The sequence below is a fragment of the Solanum tuberosum genome, unplaced genomic scaffold, assembly GCF_000226075.1.
Source record: "Solanum tuberosum cultivar DM 1-3 516 R44 unplaced genomic scaffold, SolTub_3.0 scf00017, whole genome shotgun sequence".
Taxonomy (NCBI): Eukaryota; Viridiplantae; Streptophyta; class Magnoliopsida; order Solanales; family Solanaceae; genus Solanum; species Solanum tuberosum.
This window is the reverse complement of record NW_006238943.1, coordinates 2,305,768-2,320,422: the sequence shown is the minus strand read 5'-3', so window position 1 is coordinate 2,320,422 and position 14,655 is coordinate 2,305,768. Positions and strand designations below refer to the sequence as shown.

Genomic DNA, 14,655 nt, shown 5'->3' with positions numbered 1-14,655 from the left:
GGTGTATTGATGATTGAAGTTGTTGAGTACATACTCCTTAGGAAAAGAGTCCTATACTAGCTACACTAGGAGTCCTACTTCAGTACAACTGTATTATTTATATGAGTAGTATTACTACTATAACTAAAATACACTATCCTAGTCGACTTTAGTTCCATACATGATACATTAGCTTAGTCGTACATAAGTTAGGATTTAGTAGTCTAGTCCTAGTGTGACTCCAACTCTACAGCAGTAAACACGTTAGCCAGCTTCTTTGGACCTGTTCCTTTGACATGTTCCAATCATCAATTTCCTTCATCTTCAACACACTTCTCATTTTTTTTTATCTATTACAACACAAGGAAGAAAACAACAATATGTGTATGATTTCTTCAACAAATAAATGACAAGAATGTGGATAGTTATTTGAGGTATAGCGGGACAATTAGTAGAAGATAATAAGGAGAACATGTGGATAGTTATTTGAGGTATAGCGAGACAATTAGTAGAAGATAATAAGGAGAACATGTCTTTAATTTGTGGTTACAAAAGTTACAAAGATTAATGACACCAAATATCAAGTACTTTAATATTTTAATATTAAAATGCACTAATTATCAAATACTTTCGTCATATCAAACACACTTTGATCCGTCACTAGCAAAGCTATAGGGAGGCAAGAGATTCAATTGAATCTCCTTCATCAAAAAATTACATCACATAAAGAGGACAAAACAATTATTTTGATCAATTAGCTATAAATTTCAAACCAAATTTCCTTGATAGAAGGAAGACTTTAGTAGAGAGACAAAAGACGGTTAAAAAAAAAATACTTTAGACACCAAATTCTAAGTTTGACATTCTAATATATTTGTGTAATTTTTTTTAAAAAAAATTCTGACTCCATTACTGATCTCCTCCGTATGAAAATAATCCATCATTTGTTTGGTGTGTAGTTTTTGTTAATGGGCTGCTAATGGTGATGGCATGAGATCCTCCTCCCCTTAAGTAGAGGTATCATGTTTGATTTTAGAATGGAGAAATTCATTGAATTGGTACTATGCACTTTACTCCTTTTCCAAGTTATTAATAATAATTAATATTTCTTCATTTTAATTTATGTGATATCATTTGATTTATTATAAAATATGATATTATTTTTGTAAGTCACATAAATTAAAATAATGAAGTACTTACTTGCATAAGATATATTTTACATCAATCAATCCAATAGTTTATTTATTGGAGGTGTTTGAACTATCTTCTATCCTCTTATCACCGCCACTTTCATCGGAGATGTCAATTTCTCCGACCATGGAGCTACTTGAGTCATCGAAGGTTTGATTTATTGGAAATGGTCCGAAGATTTGTGACCTTTCCTTTTTTTTTTCTTTTGATTATTTGTTTCTTTTTTCTTTTTCTGAGTTGGGCTACTTTTGAACTTATTCTCTTGTAAATATTGAACCTCTTCTGTTTTTAATAAAAAAACAACTTTGATAATAGAAGTGTATAAATTGATTTATATCATGTATTAATTAATTTGATATAAACAAACTATACAAATAACCTTCACCATTATTGTATGTCATATAAAATGGTTCTTTTGGTCAACCCTTCAATTTTTTGTTTGTTTTAGTAAAGATAACTATGATTAGGTTTATTATTAGACTCTATTTGGACGGCAAAAAGATCATGAAGGATATATATTAAAGGTTTCAAGAAAGCATCAATTACACAAGATTTAATGACAAAAAAACATATCTAATCTATTTGCTTTTCCGAGTTTTATATCTTAACTAGTAAAATTACTCGCGCTTCGCGCAGGAATTTAATATCACAGAATTTATAAAAAAATACTTAAAACCTATGAGTCATTAAAACTAATACACTATATTATCTTTCATACAAGATTACGTAGTAACAAACATTAATAATGTAAAGGAAGATGATAATTATAATATCTATCATTTATCCTTCAATCAGTTATCATTAATTTGATTTTATAATTTATCTTTTTGCCCAGGAAGTGATATTACTTGATATTTTTGGGGATTCAAATGAACATCAACCGTAATTCTTGTCTTCTTTTCCTGGTTCACTTCGCACATCAAGGTGCGATAAAGCTTTTAAGGTCTTTCTATCCTTACAATGGCATACCAAATTTGAATTTTGTCTTCAAGAGATGGTAGTATAAATCTTTAAGGAATTTTTTTTACGTACCTTCAACAATTTCAGTAGAGAAAACTTGCGTGAATATTCAATTAACGTGTGTTATTTTATTTGTACTAACAAATACTTATAACAATAACTACTCTTTTGAATCCCAGGGATTGCCTCAGGGAAGAGGCCAGTCCCTGAAAAAGCCATCTCGATTGGTATCATTCAAATGCGAAAATTAAAACATCAATTAATAACATAAGCATAAATTAATGACCGTAAAAAAACATATCAGAATCGATAACAATAGGATGAAACAGAAAGGAAAAAATTGTTCATGAATATTTAATTGTGCAGAAGAAGAAGAAGAAGTTCAGAATTTTCGTTGTTTTAATATAAGAGGAAATCCCTCTATTTATAGCTAGACAACAAAGGGTAGTGTGAACAAATATTTATTGTGCCTTATTGGAAATGTCACAACTTTTCGAAAAAGTTGCAACCTTTCGAAAAAGACATAACTTTTCATAAAAGTCACAACTCTTCATAGAAGTTACAACTTTTCATAAAAGTCATAATTTTTCATTAAAGTCGCAATTTTTCATGAAAGGAGAATGCTAGTTTTGAAAATAAATAGATTAAAAAAGAAATCCTGGTTTGTGGTCGCGCCACGCAGACAGGCCTAGAGTTCTTATATATATATATATATGTGTGTGTGTGATTATCATTTGTTTTCTTTACCTATTTCAATTATTACTCTGTTTTGTCAAAATACACCTTGATGTCTCGATATTGTAGGTAAAGATAATGACCGATTAAATTTTGTTTTAAAAAATGTATTTATTCTTTTTATTAACAATATTACAAGTCACTCATCATTTCTTTGTTTTCTTCTCTGCTCTCCTATTTATAGTCAACTTTAAAAAAATATATTTTAATTAGTAATTACAATAATCCAAGTTCAAAATTATAAGAAATACCCAATTTCAAAAAATATCAGCCCATAAAATAAACAAATAAATACAGTAAGCAATTCTATATTTTATATTCACCATAAAATTAGTAGTAGTATTTCAAATTCATATAATCTCAAAAAAATAAAAACAAATAAAAAATCCTTAGTAAGTATACCAATTTCTCTCCTACTTGTTTACGAAGAGCATTTTTAGTGTGAATTTGGTAATGATCGGCCGGCGATTTTTGTGTGTGTGATTCATCGGAGTTTAACGGCGATGACTGGGCAGAATATCGTGGTGGAGTCATCGGCGGTGAATGAGAGAAAGGAACTATCGAGGACTGCGACGGCGATGACGACGAAGGAGGATGAGAAACGAAGCAGAGGCGGAAATCAGCATAAGAGGATAGGAGAAGTGGCGGGAGGGACGGCGGCGGAGTGTGCGATGGTATGTTGTTGTTGTCCGTGCACAGTGCTGCACTTTCTCCTACTTGCTCTGTACAAAGTTCCGACGGGACTTTGCCGGAAAGCATGGAGGAATAAGAAGCGGAAGAAGGCTTTGAAGAAGAAAAACAACATCAATAATTCTCCTGGTGTTTACTATACCGATGATGATAAGGATTATTTCGATGGCGGCGGTAACGTAAACAGAGGATCATCGGAAACGGCCGAATTTGAAACGGAGATGTGGCACCGATTTTACGATGGCGCTGGATTTGGAAGGAGTTCATCTCAAAAGGAATTAGAAGAACAACAACAACATCAATGATTCTCCCGGTGATTACTATATCCACGTCGATAAGGATTGTTCCGATGTAACCGGCGACGGCGAGGATCATCGGAAACTGCCGAATTCGAAACGGAGATCTGGATTTGGTAGGAGCTCAAACGGAATAACAACAAGGATTATTCCGACGACGGCGATGATCATGACGGAGGTTCACCGGAAACGGCCTGTTATGGAAATAGCAACTAATTCAAGGATTGATGAGAAAAAAAAAAGTCAGTATCGTCAGCTGAAAATCAAATAAGGCATAATTCAACTGAAACTGAAAATCTCAGTGCAGTTATAGTTCCAATTCAAGTCATCAAGTTCAGGTACAATATTTAATTACACATTAATTCCGCAAGTGAGATCGAGAAAAATAAATTATACGATAAATTAGAAATTATTTTCGATAAATCCTCTCGTAAAAGGAAGAGCAAATATTATGTACGAGAAATGATTTTTTTTTGCTATTAAAGATTTATAATTATATAGTTTATATATAATTTATACAACATTTTATATGAAATTGAGAGAGATTCAAAACGTATGTGATCTTATTTTGTATAAATAGAAGCTTTTTTCATTTGATTATTTCTCTCTCCGTCTTTTATTAGTTATTATATTATTCTTTTCAAAAGTAAATTTAATTAATTTTTATTTAGTAATTTGTGACAATTTAAATTTATATCGAAAAATCACATCAACTATGTCGAATTGATTACAATGTGTCAGATACCATTTTACATCAGCAAAACTAAAGTTGTTCCTAAGTTAAATCTAGGTATCTTGAACAATAAATGACGTTTTCATGTACGATAGGATAAATAAAAATATTTTATTAATAAATTTTGTTAATGTAATTATTGTATATGAAAAGTATTGGAATAAATATAAAATAAAGTTAATATTAATTTTATTTCAAAATTATTATTTTTATCCTACTAAATACCATTCAAATTCCCACGTGTTTGAGAATATTTGATGAGACAAAACTTATCAGAATAAAAAGAAAGAGGACAAAAGAAAAAGTGATTCCATAACTAAAAGAGTTACTGGAGAAAATGTCAATTCAAAATTCCTATAGACTATAGTCTATATTTGGTATACTCACACTAGTCCAGTAGAAAATAAAGAGAAGTTTTAAAATTCTTTCTTGCTTAAAATGAATGAAAAATATATCTAGTGTTTTCGAAAAACAACACATGTGTTTGAGTAAATTTAGAGGCGTATTTATGATTTCGAGATGATGAGGTACAATATTACATTTTAGGCCAATACTGAATACCCAAACTTAATTAAAATGCACATCAAATACAAAAATATCAACACTTAAGTATTGAAAATTTTGATTTTAGTATGATAACTCGATATATACTCACTCTTATTTGGAATAAGACTAATCTAAGTTAAAGCAAAATGAATTATGAAGATTCATATGATTGATCTGAAATATGACCTTTGTGTTCAAAGATTTCTGAGCTTGGAGACAACAAGCTAGCAGTATAAAATTGTTGTTTGACAAGTTGTGGACATAACTATAGCCCAAAAAAAGCATGAAAAAAATGTCCTATTGCCATTTTGAATTCTCTGAAAAATACATTATATTTGAAAAATCTGACACGAGCCATCAATAATTTTAAGAGTCTAAGCAATGTAGATGCTAATTCAATAAAAGATGAGTGCAAAGAGAAGCACAAATATCACGAGTACTATAACATGTCTATCCAACATGGCAGAGTCAAGTGTGAGTAAAATATTTATTTAAATTCCGTTCAATAAAATATTACTAATATATATAGTGCGTTTAGATGATGAACTCGGTTGACTCTTCGTATTTTGATGGGAGTGATTATTGTAATGATTAATGGTTTCTATTTAATAAAATATCATTTTTCAATCGGCTCGAAAATCAATAAGTTTTTTTCAATCATTTTTTGTTGCGTGTTTAGTAGTAGTTTTTGGTAGTTACCATCCATTTTAAAGTTTATTCCTTTAAAAAAGAAAACAATACAAATTCACTAGTTCATGACCTTATTATGTGTCTTTACTTTAATTTTTGAAAATATTTTTTATACCATATTTACTTTACTATATATATTTATCATACACACTTAGATACATGTATATCAGATTATGCGAGCCAAATTAGATGTAATTTGCTCCAAATATAGTATATTCAAGCGTGATTCACATATACTGGGATACACTAACTCTTTTGCCTCTCACCTTTCTCACTCGCCTCTCTCACTATGTATTTGTATTTCAGAATGTATCTGGTATAATAAAATAAACGTGTCTAGTGTGATCGCATGTATTTGAGACACACTGACTCTCCCGCTCGTGACCTCTCTTGGCCTCCCCTCTCCTCTCTCCTTATGTAGTATCTATATTTCAAAAATACATGTATCTAGTATATATCTTTGATACATATATCTAGGGTTGTTTATAGTTATGATTTAAAAACCAAACCGAGTCGCAACCCGAACCAAACTTATTTTAAAAAATTGAAATCAGGATTGGTAATTGGTTTGGTTTGTTTATATTTGTTTTTAAACTTTGAAAACCAAATACTATTTGATTTTGTTTCGATTTTACTAAAAAAACACACAAAAATAACACTTTGGGAGCCTAAGTAACATTTTGTCAGCCTTACCTCTGAGCCACCCTGTTCAACAATATCACCTTCTACGATCTAACAACCATCAACTAGATGATCTAAAGACAGGTAAAGTGGTAAACTATTTATAATATTGCGTGGTTTCAACTTTATTGTAGCTGTCACTTGTGTTGTATGATAGGTTGAATTGTCAAATACAAATATAGAACTAATAATTTTATATCGATCGTGCTTGGTTGATTTTATTAAAAAATAAATAACTATTTCGAGAAATTAGTTAAGCTTGTTTAGTTTATTTGATAAAAAAGAGTGTGTTGATTAAATTTTTTAAATAAATTGATCAAAGAACGATCATTTATCGATCGATCTTAGGACTGTTTAAACTTGATAAATTGAACCGAAAAAATATTATTGATTTATCTAATGGGTTATTGATTTAGTAGTTTCGGTTACATTTTTAATTTATTTTATTGTCAAATTATCGGTTCTTAACGGGTTAACCAATAATTCCATAGTAAATTAAATAATTATATTTATACCATTTGATATATATTTCTTGACTTAGAGTTTAGTTTCATACTTTTATATTTGACTATCTCATACTCTCTATTATTCTACAATGTCTTACTGTTTGCTTTTGAGCAAAATAATGTAGGGTTGATTTGGTTTGTCACCTTGTTTCTTATTTCTAAGTAATTTTCAATTATTTATTTTGTGTCAAATCTTAATAGTTAAATCGATAACAATCAATATAATTGGTAAATAAATATCTTAATAATTTTATAACGATTTAGCATATCTACAACTCGATAACCAATAAATCAAATTTTAATCGATTTTTATCACGTGTTTAGTGGTTTTTGATAGTTACAATGTTTTAAAGTCTATTATTCTTCTTTAAATAAAAAAAAAGTTGGGAACTAAGGAAAAAAGTCTGAAAAATACTCTAACTTTGATCGAAATTGCTGTTACGATACCAAACTTTGAAAATGACATTTTACCTCTGTACTATTTAATAATGTATTTTGACCTTTAAAATACACTATTAAATAGTGCTGGGGTAAAAGGTCTTTCATAAAGCTTGATATCGTAACAGCAGACCAAAGTTGAAGTATTTTTGAAACATTTTTCCCTATTTTATTCTAGTTTGTCTTTGAAAGTTGAAACCCTAATTTTCCTCCATTTTTACCATAGCCGTCGTCTCCACAATCCCTTTAAAATTATAGAGATTTTCAACTTCTTCCCTCGATTTACAAATACATTTTTGCAATTAGTCATGTTTGTTGGAGCTACACAGGATAATCATAGCAATATTATCTCTAACCCCATAACCATTCTTTCTCGACTTTCTCCAATCCTTCATAGAAAAGAACCTGACAGAAATCCAATCCCTTTTTCTTCAAATTGTTGCTTTTTCCCAACTGGGTTTGTCTCGGTGAGTTCAATTCTTGCTTAATTCGTTTAAATTTCAATTATTGCGACGGTGGGTTGCTATTACAATCAACCCAATTGAAATTTTAATCCCTTTTCTTCAAAGTTTCGATTTTTTCCCAACTGGGTTTCTCTCGTGTGTGAAAAAAGTCAGGAACTTTAGCTTATTTAAACTGAAATAGTATTTCTGATAAACGGTCGGTGCAGAGTAATTTATATTTGGGTGCATAGCTTTTTTTGGTTTCTTGGAAATTTTGTAAGTAGGTTATTGAGAAGTTTGTTTAATTACTTTGCTGTGTAAAGGGAAGAGTGGTGTGATCGGTAGAAGTGTTTTTATTAGTTGAAGAGATAAAAAAAATGGGGGATTCTGATGGTGAGAAGATTCGGAACATATGTATTCTTGCTCATGTGGATCATGGGAAGACAACATTGGCTGACCATCTGATTGCTTCATCTGGTGGTGGTGTACTCCATCCGAAGCAAGCGGGTAAGCTTAGGTTTATGGATTATTTAGATGAGGAACAGAGGAGGGCGATAACTATGAAGAGTTCTTCTATAGGTCTTAAATATAAGGAACATTCGATTAATCTTATAGATTCTCCTGGTCATATGGACTTCTGTAGTGAAGTTTCAACTGCAGCCCGTTTGAGTGATGGTGCATTGGTATTAGTAGATGCTGTAGAAGGTGTTCACATTCAGACCCATGCAGTTCTGCGTCAGGCGTGGATTGAGAAGCTTACCCCGTGTCTGGTTTTGAATAAGATTGATAGGTTGATTGTTGAATTGAGATTGACTCCGCTGGAGGCGTATACTCGCTTGCAGAGGATTGTTCATGAGGTTAATAGTATAGTGAGTGCCTATAAGTCTGAAAAGTATTTGTCAGATGTTGATTCTTTGCTCTCTGCCCCGTCGGGGCTAGTGGAAGATGAAAATCCAGATCTAGAGTTCTTAGAGGAGGATGAAGAGGATACTTTCCAACCCCAGAAGGGGAATGTCGCGTTTGTATGTGCACTAGATGGATGGGGCTTTAGCATTAGTGATTTTGCTGAGTTTTATGCTTCGAAACTGGGTGCAAGTTCGGCTGCCTTGCAGAAGGCATTATGGGGACCTCGGTATTTTAATGCCAAGACTAAGATGATTGTTGGTAAGAAGGGAATTAGTAGTGGAAGTAAGGCTAGGCCCATGTTTGTTCAATTTGTTCTTGAGCCACTTTGGCAGGTTTATCAAGCTGCTGTGGAAGCTGATGGAGACAAGGGGATGCTTGAGAAAGTTATAAAGTCTTTCAATTTGTCTATACCTCCTCGCGAACTTCAAAACAAGGATCCTAAATTTGTGCTTCAATCTGTTATGAGTCGTTGGCTTCCATTGTCCGATACCATATTGTCTATGGCTGTCAAACACATGCCTGATCCTATATCTGCTCAGTCTTTCCGTATATCTCGGCTGCTTCCAAAGAGAGCACTCTTGGATATGGGCGTGAACCCTGATGTGCTTTCTGAAGCTGAACTTGTCCGGAAATCTGTGGAGTCCTGTGATTCTAGCCCTGATGCACCTTGTGTTGTTTTTGTTTCTAAGATGTTTGCTATTCCATCAAAAATGCTTCCGCGTGGAGAGATTATGGATGACAGCGGAAATGGTGACTCTGATGAATGTTTCCTTGCATTTGCCAGGATCTTTAGTGGGGTTCTTCATGCAGGACAGAAAATTTTCGTGCTTACAGCATTGTATGATCCACTAAAGGAAGAATCAATGCAGAAGCATGTGCAAGAAGCTGAGTTGCAGTCTTTGTATTTGATGATGGGTCAAGGGTTGAAACCAGTGGCATCAGCAAAGGCGGGCAACGTCATAGCTATCCGAGGGCTTGCCCAGCATATATTGAAGAGTGCGACTCTTTCATCTACGTTAAATTGTTGGCCTTTATCAAGTATGACTTTCCAAGTTTCACCCATGCTTAAAGTTGCAATTGAACCTTCTGATCCTGCTGACATGGGTGCACTTATTAAAGGTTTGAGGCTTCTAAACAGAGCGGATCCTTTTGTTGAGGTTTCTATTTCTGCTAGGGGCGAACATGTTCTTGCTGCAGCAGGTGAGGTGCACCTGGAGAGATGCATCAAAGATTTAAAGGAGAGATTTGCAAAGATAAACTTGGAAGTCTCTGCACCCCTTGTATCTTTCAAAGAGACCATCGAAGGAGATACTGCTAATCCCTTAGAAAATTTGAAGCTATTGAGCCGCAGCTCTGATTATTTGGAGAAAGAAACTCCAAATGGAAGATGTGTTGTTCGAGTGCGTGTTATGAAGCTTCCAACTGCATTGACGAAGCTGCTTGATGAAAGTTCTGAATTGCTTGAAGACATCATTGGAGGTAAATCTTTGCAGGCTTGTAGAAGCTCGGAAACTCTCAGAGGTAACATTGTAGAAGATGAGAATCCAATTGAAGCACTCAAGAAACGCCTAATAGATGCTGTGGAGAGCGACTTCTCTACTGGATTTGCTGATACAGAAAAGGATAGGATCGATAAATGTAAGAAAACGTGGCAAAAATTCTTGAAGAGGATCTGGGCTTTAGGGCCTAATCAGGTCGGTCCCAACATCCTCCTCACTCCAGATGTGAAAGGAAAGAGCGACGATGTTTCTGTTCTTATAAAGGGTTCCCCTTATGTATCGAAAAAATTGGGCTTTACGGATGACAATGATGATAGCAGTGCATCACCAGAATCATCAACCAGTGTAGATCCGACCCTTCTACGAGAAGCTGAGAATCTTGAAAGCAGTATATTATCTGGATTCCAGTTAGCTACAGCATCTGGCCCTTTGTGTGATGAGCCAATGTGGGGTTTGGCATTTGTTATCGAAGCTTCCATATCTCCATTAGCTACGCAACCAAATGATAGTGACACACCTATTCCACAGCTAGAACAGTACGGGCTCTTCCCTGGACAGGTTATGACTGTTGTTAAGGATGCCTGCAGGGCTGCTGTTCTCCAGAGAAAACCTCGACTTGTGGAAGCTATGTACTTCTGTGAGCTGAACACCCCACACGACCAGTTGGGCAACACTTATACAGTTCTTAATCGTAGGCGTGCCCATGTGGTAAACGAAGAAATGCTGGAAGGTTCTTCCTTGTTCACTGTACACGCTTATGTGCCAGTTGCAGAAAGCTTTGGATTCTCCGATGAGTTGAGGAGAAAGACTTCTGGAGCTGCAAGTGCACTACTCGTTCTCAGCCACTGGGAAGCCCTTCCAGAGGATCCTTTCTTTGTGCCTAGGACCGAGGAGGAGAAAGAAGAATTCGGAGATGGTGCCAGTGTGCCACAGAGTATAGCAAGAAAACTCATGGATTCTGTGAGACGAAAGAAAGGTCTTCCAGTAGAGGAAAAAGTAGTACAATTCGCGACAAAGCAGAGGACGTTGGCTCGCAAGGTGTAGTAAGTTTAATGCATGTTTGGTTTGTGTAACAGTTATCTCAATCTACATTAGCTTTATACTGTTATTCATTAGAAGCAAAGTTTTGTTAGCATATACTGTAATGTCACTAGAGAGTTTTTGCAAAGCAGTTGTTTTTGACTTCTTTAATGGATGCATATTGACAGATATAGAAGTTTCTCATTTTTAATTAGAAGTTTTGGATCGGGTTCTAGTCTTGGAAATTGAGCACTTAAGTTTTCGAATAAGACTTTTTGAAGTGAATCTGAATTAATCAATGTTGAATATTGAGTGGAGAAAAAGAAAAACAAGTCATAATATGTAGACTAGTGAGTAATGAGAATGATTTTAGATAAGCTTGATATATGATTTCAAACATATCATAATTCCACAATTAAATTCCATTTGCCCACTGAAATTAAAGGATTTATGATGTTTGGAATTATGTCAATTATTTCATGATAAATGAGAGGAAGAAGTATACACTTAATTAATTCCTTTTGCCCACTGGAATTTATGGGTTGGGACATTGTATTATTGTCAATTATCATCAATAGGGAAATTTCATGTGATAATAACATCAACCTTACTAAAGCAGGGGGATTTAGAGGGGTAAGGATGTTCACTCGAATTTACTCGGTAAAAAAATTATATTGTATATATGATATTTTTAATGTATATAGGGAAAAATGACAAATATACCCCGAACAATCGTAAATGGTATCCAGATACCCTTTGTCATACTTTTGGGATATTGGTGTTGGTATCCCTGTCGTCCAAAAACTAGAGCATATATACTCTTTATACTAACGGACATACACGTGTCATAATTTTATCCGCCAACCTGACATTTATTAAATATCGGATCGACGGATAAGACTGCACCACGTGTCCTTATTTAGTCTTCCGTTAGAGTGAAGGGCATATATGCTCTAGTTTTTAGATGGCAGGGGCATCAATGTCCCAATAGTATGACGGAGGGTATCTGTATACCATTTACGATAGTTTGGGGGCATATTTGTCCTTTTCCCATGTATATATATAGATTTTGAATTTCCTAAACACAATATTGGAGGTTGATTTAGTGATTTAGAAATTCAAAATTTGCCATGAGATTTTAAGTTCAAAATCCTAGACACTACATGCACCCCTTAGTAAAAATTTTAAATTCGTCTATGACTAATTCTTCATCAGATATTTCGATTTTCAATTTTGTAAAATCTTAATTAATTCGATCTTGAAGATGGTACCAGACATCAAATATGACAAGACCAAATAGTATTATTCTAATCACATGAGTGCTCTAATAATAGGAGTTTAAGTACAAAAAAACCAGTTTTTTTGTTAATAAAAAATTAGCATGATACACACGTTATACCCTAATTGTAAACAACAAATAAATTTAATTTAATTAAACATCAAACTGTCCATGAACCTTACATGAAGCTACCCCATCATGTATATATTAATTACTTACTAAAAAACATATCATCTATGATTAATTAATTAAATTAGACTATAATAAGTTAGGTAATTACTTAGAAGAGACAATTTCTAGAATGTAAAATATTAATTAAACTCGTTTTATCCAAGTTGGAGATGTATTTATGAGATAATTAATTAAGTGCCGCTTGATTAATATATTGAAATTATGTATAATAGGTGCATATTAATTCTTTGACCAAATACTTAATTGTTGAGTGATTTTGTTGTCATTATTTTAATATTTACAATAACATTGGAACTTAAAATATGGAGTAAAATATTATCATATTTGGGTTATTCACACGTTTGTTACATAGAAAATATGTTATAGGTCAAAATTCTCCCATCTCACTTAACCCCTAAATTAAACCAAAAATAAAATATGCAATGGAACAATTTAAGTTTCTTAGAAGAAGAAAAAAAACATCTATGTTCAAATCATGCCTACTTCAATTTTCTTATTATTTAAAAGAGTAATGAGAAATACCATAGATAGATTATTAAATGTCATTTCAGTTAATTATCTTCTTCCCACCCTTCAATACTTTTATCTTCGCTTAGAAACAGATTCAAACTTAAAGTTTATGAATACAAAAAAAACTAAGTATACAATTAAAGATTTATAACTAGTTAATACGTAATTATATATATAATATATGTAAAAAATAATTTTCTTGAAATTTTTAAATAGCAAGAAAAAAATTTCCTCCCTACAAGTACATGATTAAGATAATAAATTTCTACGATTGCCACACACACCAAACACATCATATTTATTATTTAGTAATAATAATTAACGTGTTGGCCGTTTACTTTTCAAACTATTAAAAACTTCTTTGTTTTCTGGTTCTAGAAACAAAATGCCGTACAACAAAATATGCCTATTTTTTTTTATTAGAGATTAACTTCTATTTCTATCCACGCATTGTCAGTGGATAGAAGTTAATCTCTTATTAGCACAAAGTTTTCGATACATGATATTCCCACGGTATTAACAATCATTAATGTAACTATATAATACTCCCTATATATATATTTCATATAAATATCATATTCTTCTTCATTTATAGCTAATTCATTTCATCGATCATCATATATATCTATTCTTGTTTTTAAAGAGCACTCACACGAAAAGATAATTTTCAAACTTTTGTTTTGTTTCGAGTTCAACCTTTTTTACACTCCACTTATATATTTAATTTCAATTTATTACAAATTGAGACGTAATTATTACTACATTATTTGCTTTGATTTGATTATTGAAATATAATGTAAGGTATACATTTACGTTATTATAATATGTGTAGCATCCTTGAAAATTTATGCTAAGTTTCTTTATAGTGCTTTTAATGAATATTGAAAATATCGTTAGACTAATATAAAAACGTAAAAATACTTTATGATTGATGCCTGATCCTCAAAGACAAATGATTGATTTTCTTATTCAAATCAATTTACGTGAAACGCTATCTTTTAACCATTTTTTGCTACGGAACCCGTAAAAGAGTTATTGTTATTATTGTACGAACATTAGATTCTGAATATATATATATATATCTCACTCGTAAACTTGTTGAAGTAGTTCAACACATTGAGGCACCAATAGTGCGCGCAATGCGAGCCTTAGAAATTGGAAGATGTCAACGTACTAATGTTAGACCTCCAATTAATCATATGATTTCAAGTCAATTATAAACATGTGGTATACATGGACAAAATTGTCTTATATACATTTATTAATGGTACACATCAAATATCAATTGATATAAATCTTTCTTTTTGACCCCAACAAAAAGAAGCTAGTCTAAGTGGAGAATATATATATATATATATATA

At 32.5% G+C, this 14,655-nt stretch overlaps 2 protein-coding genes across 2 annotated transcripts; both read left to right on the top strand.

Moving 5' to 3' along the window:
- Positions 1-3,368: 3,368 nt before the first annotated feature.
- On the top strand, positions 3,369-3,860 carry LOC107058086 (uncharacterized). The gene has a single exon (XM_015303408.1). It carries the CDS (start codon positions 3,369-3,371, stop codon positions 3,858-3,860), a length of 492 nt encoding a protein of 163 aa, XP_015158894.1.
- Positions 3,861-7,635: 3,775 nt separating this feature from the next.
- On the top strand, positions 7,636-11,502 carry LOC102604340 (elongation factor Tu GTP-binding domain-containing protein 1). Its single transcript, XM_006340250.2, has one exon. It carries the CDS (start codon positions 8,266-8,268, stop codon positions 11,335-11,337), a length of 3,072 nt encoding a protein of 1,023 aa, XP_006340312.1. The 5' UTR covers positions 7,636-8,265; the 3' UTR covers positions 11,338-11,502.
- Positions 11,503-14,655: the final 3,153 nt, after the last annotated feature.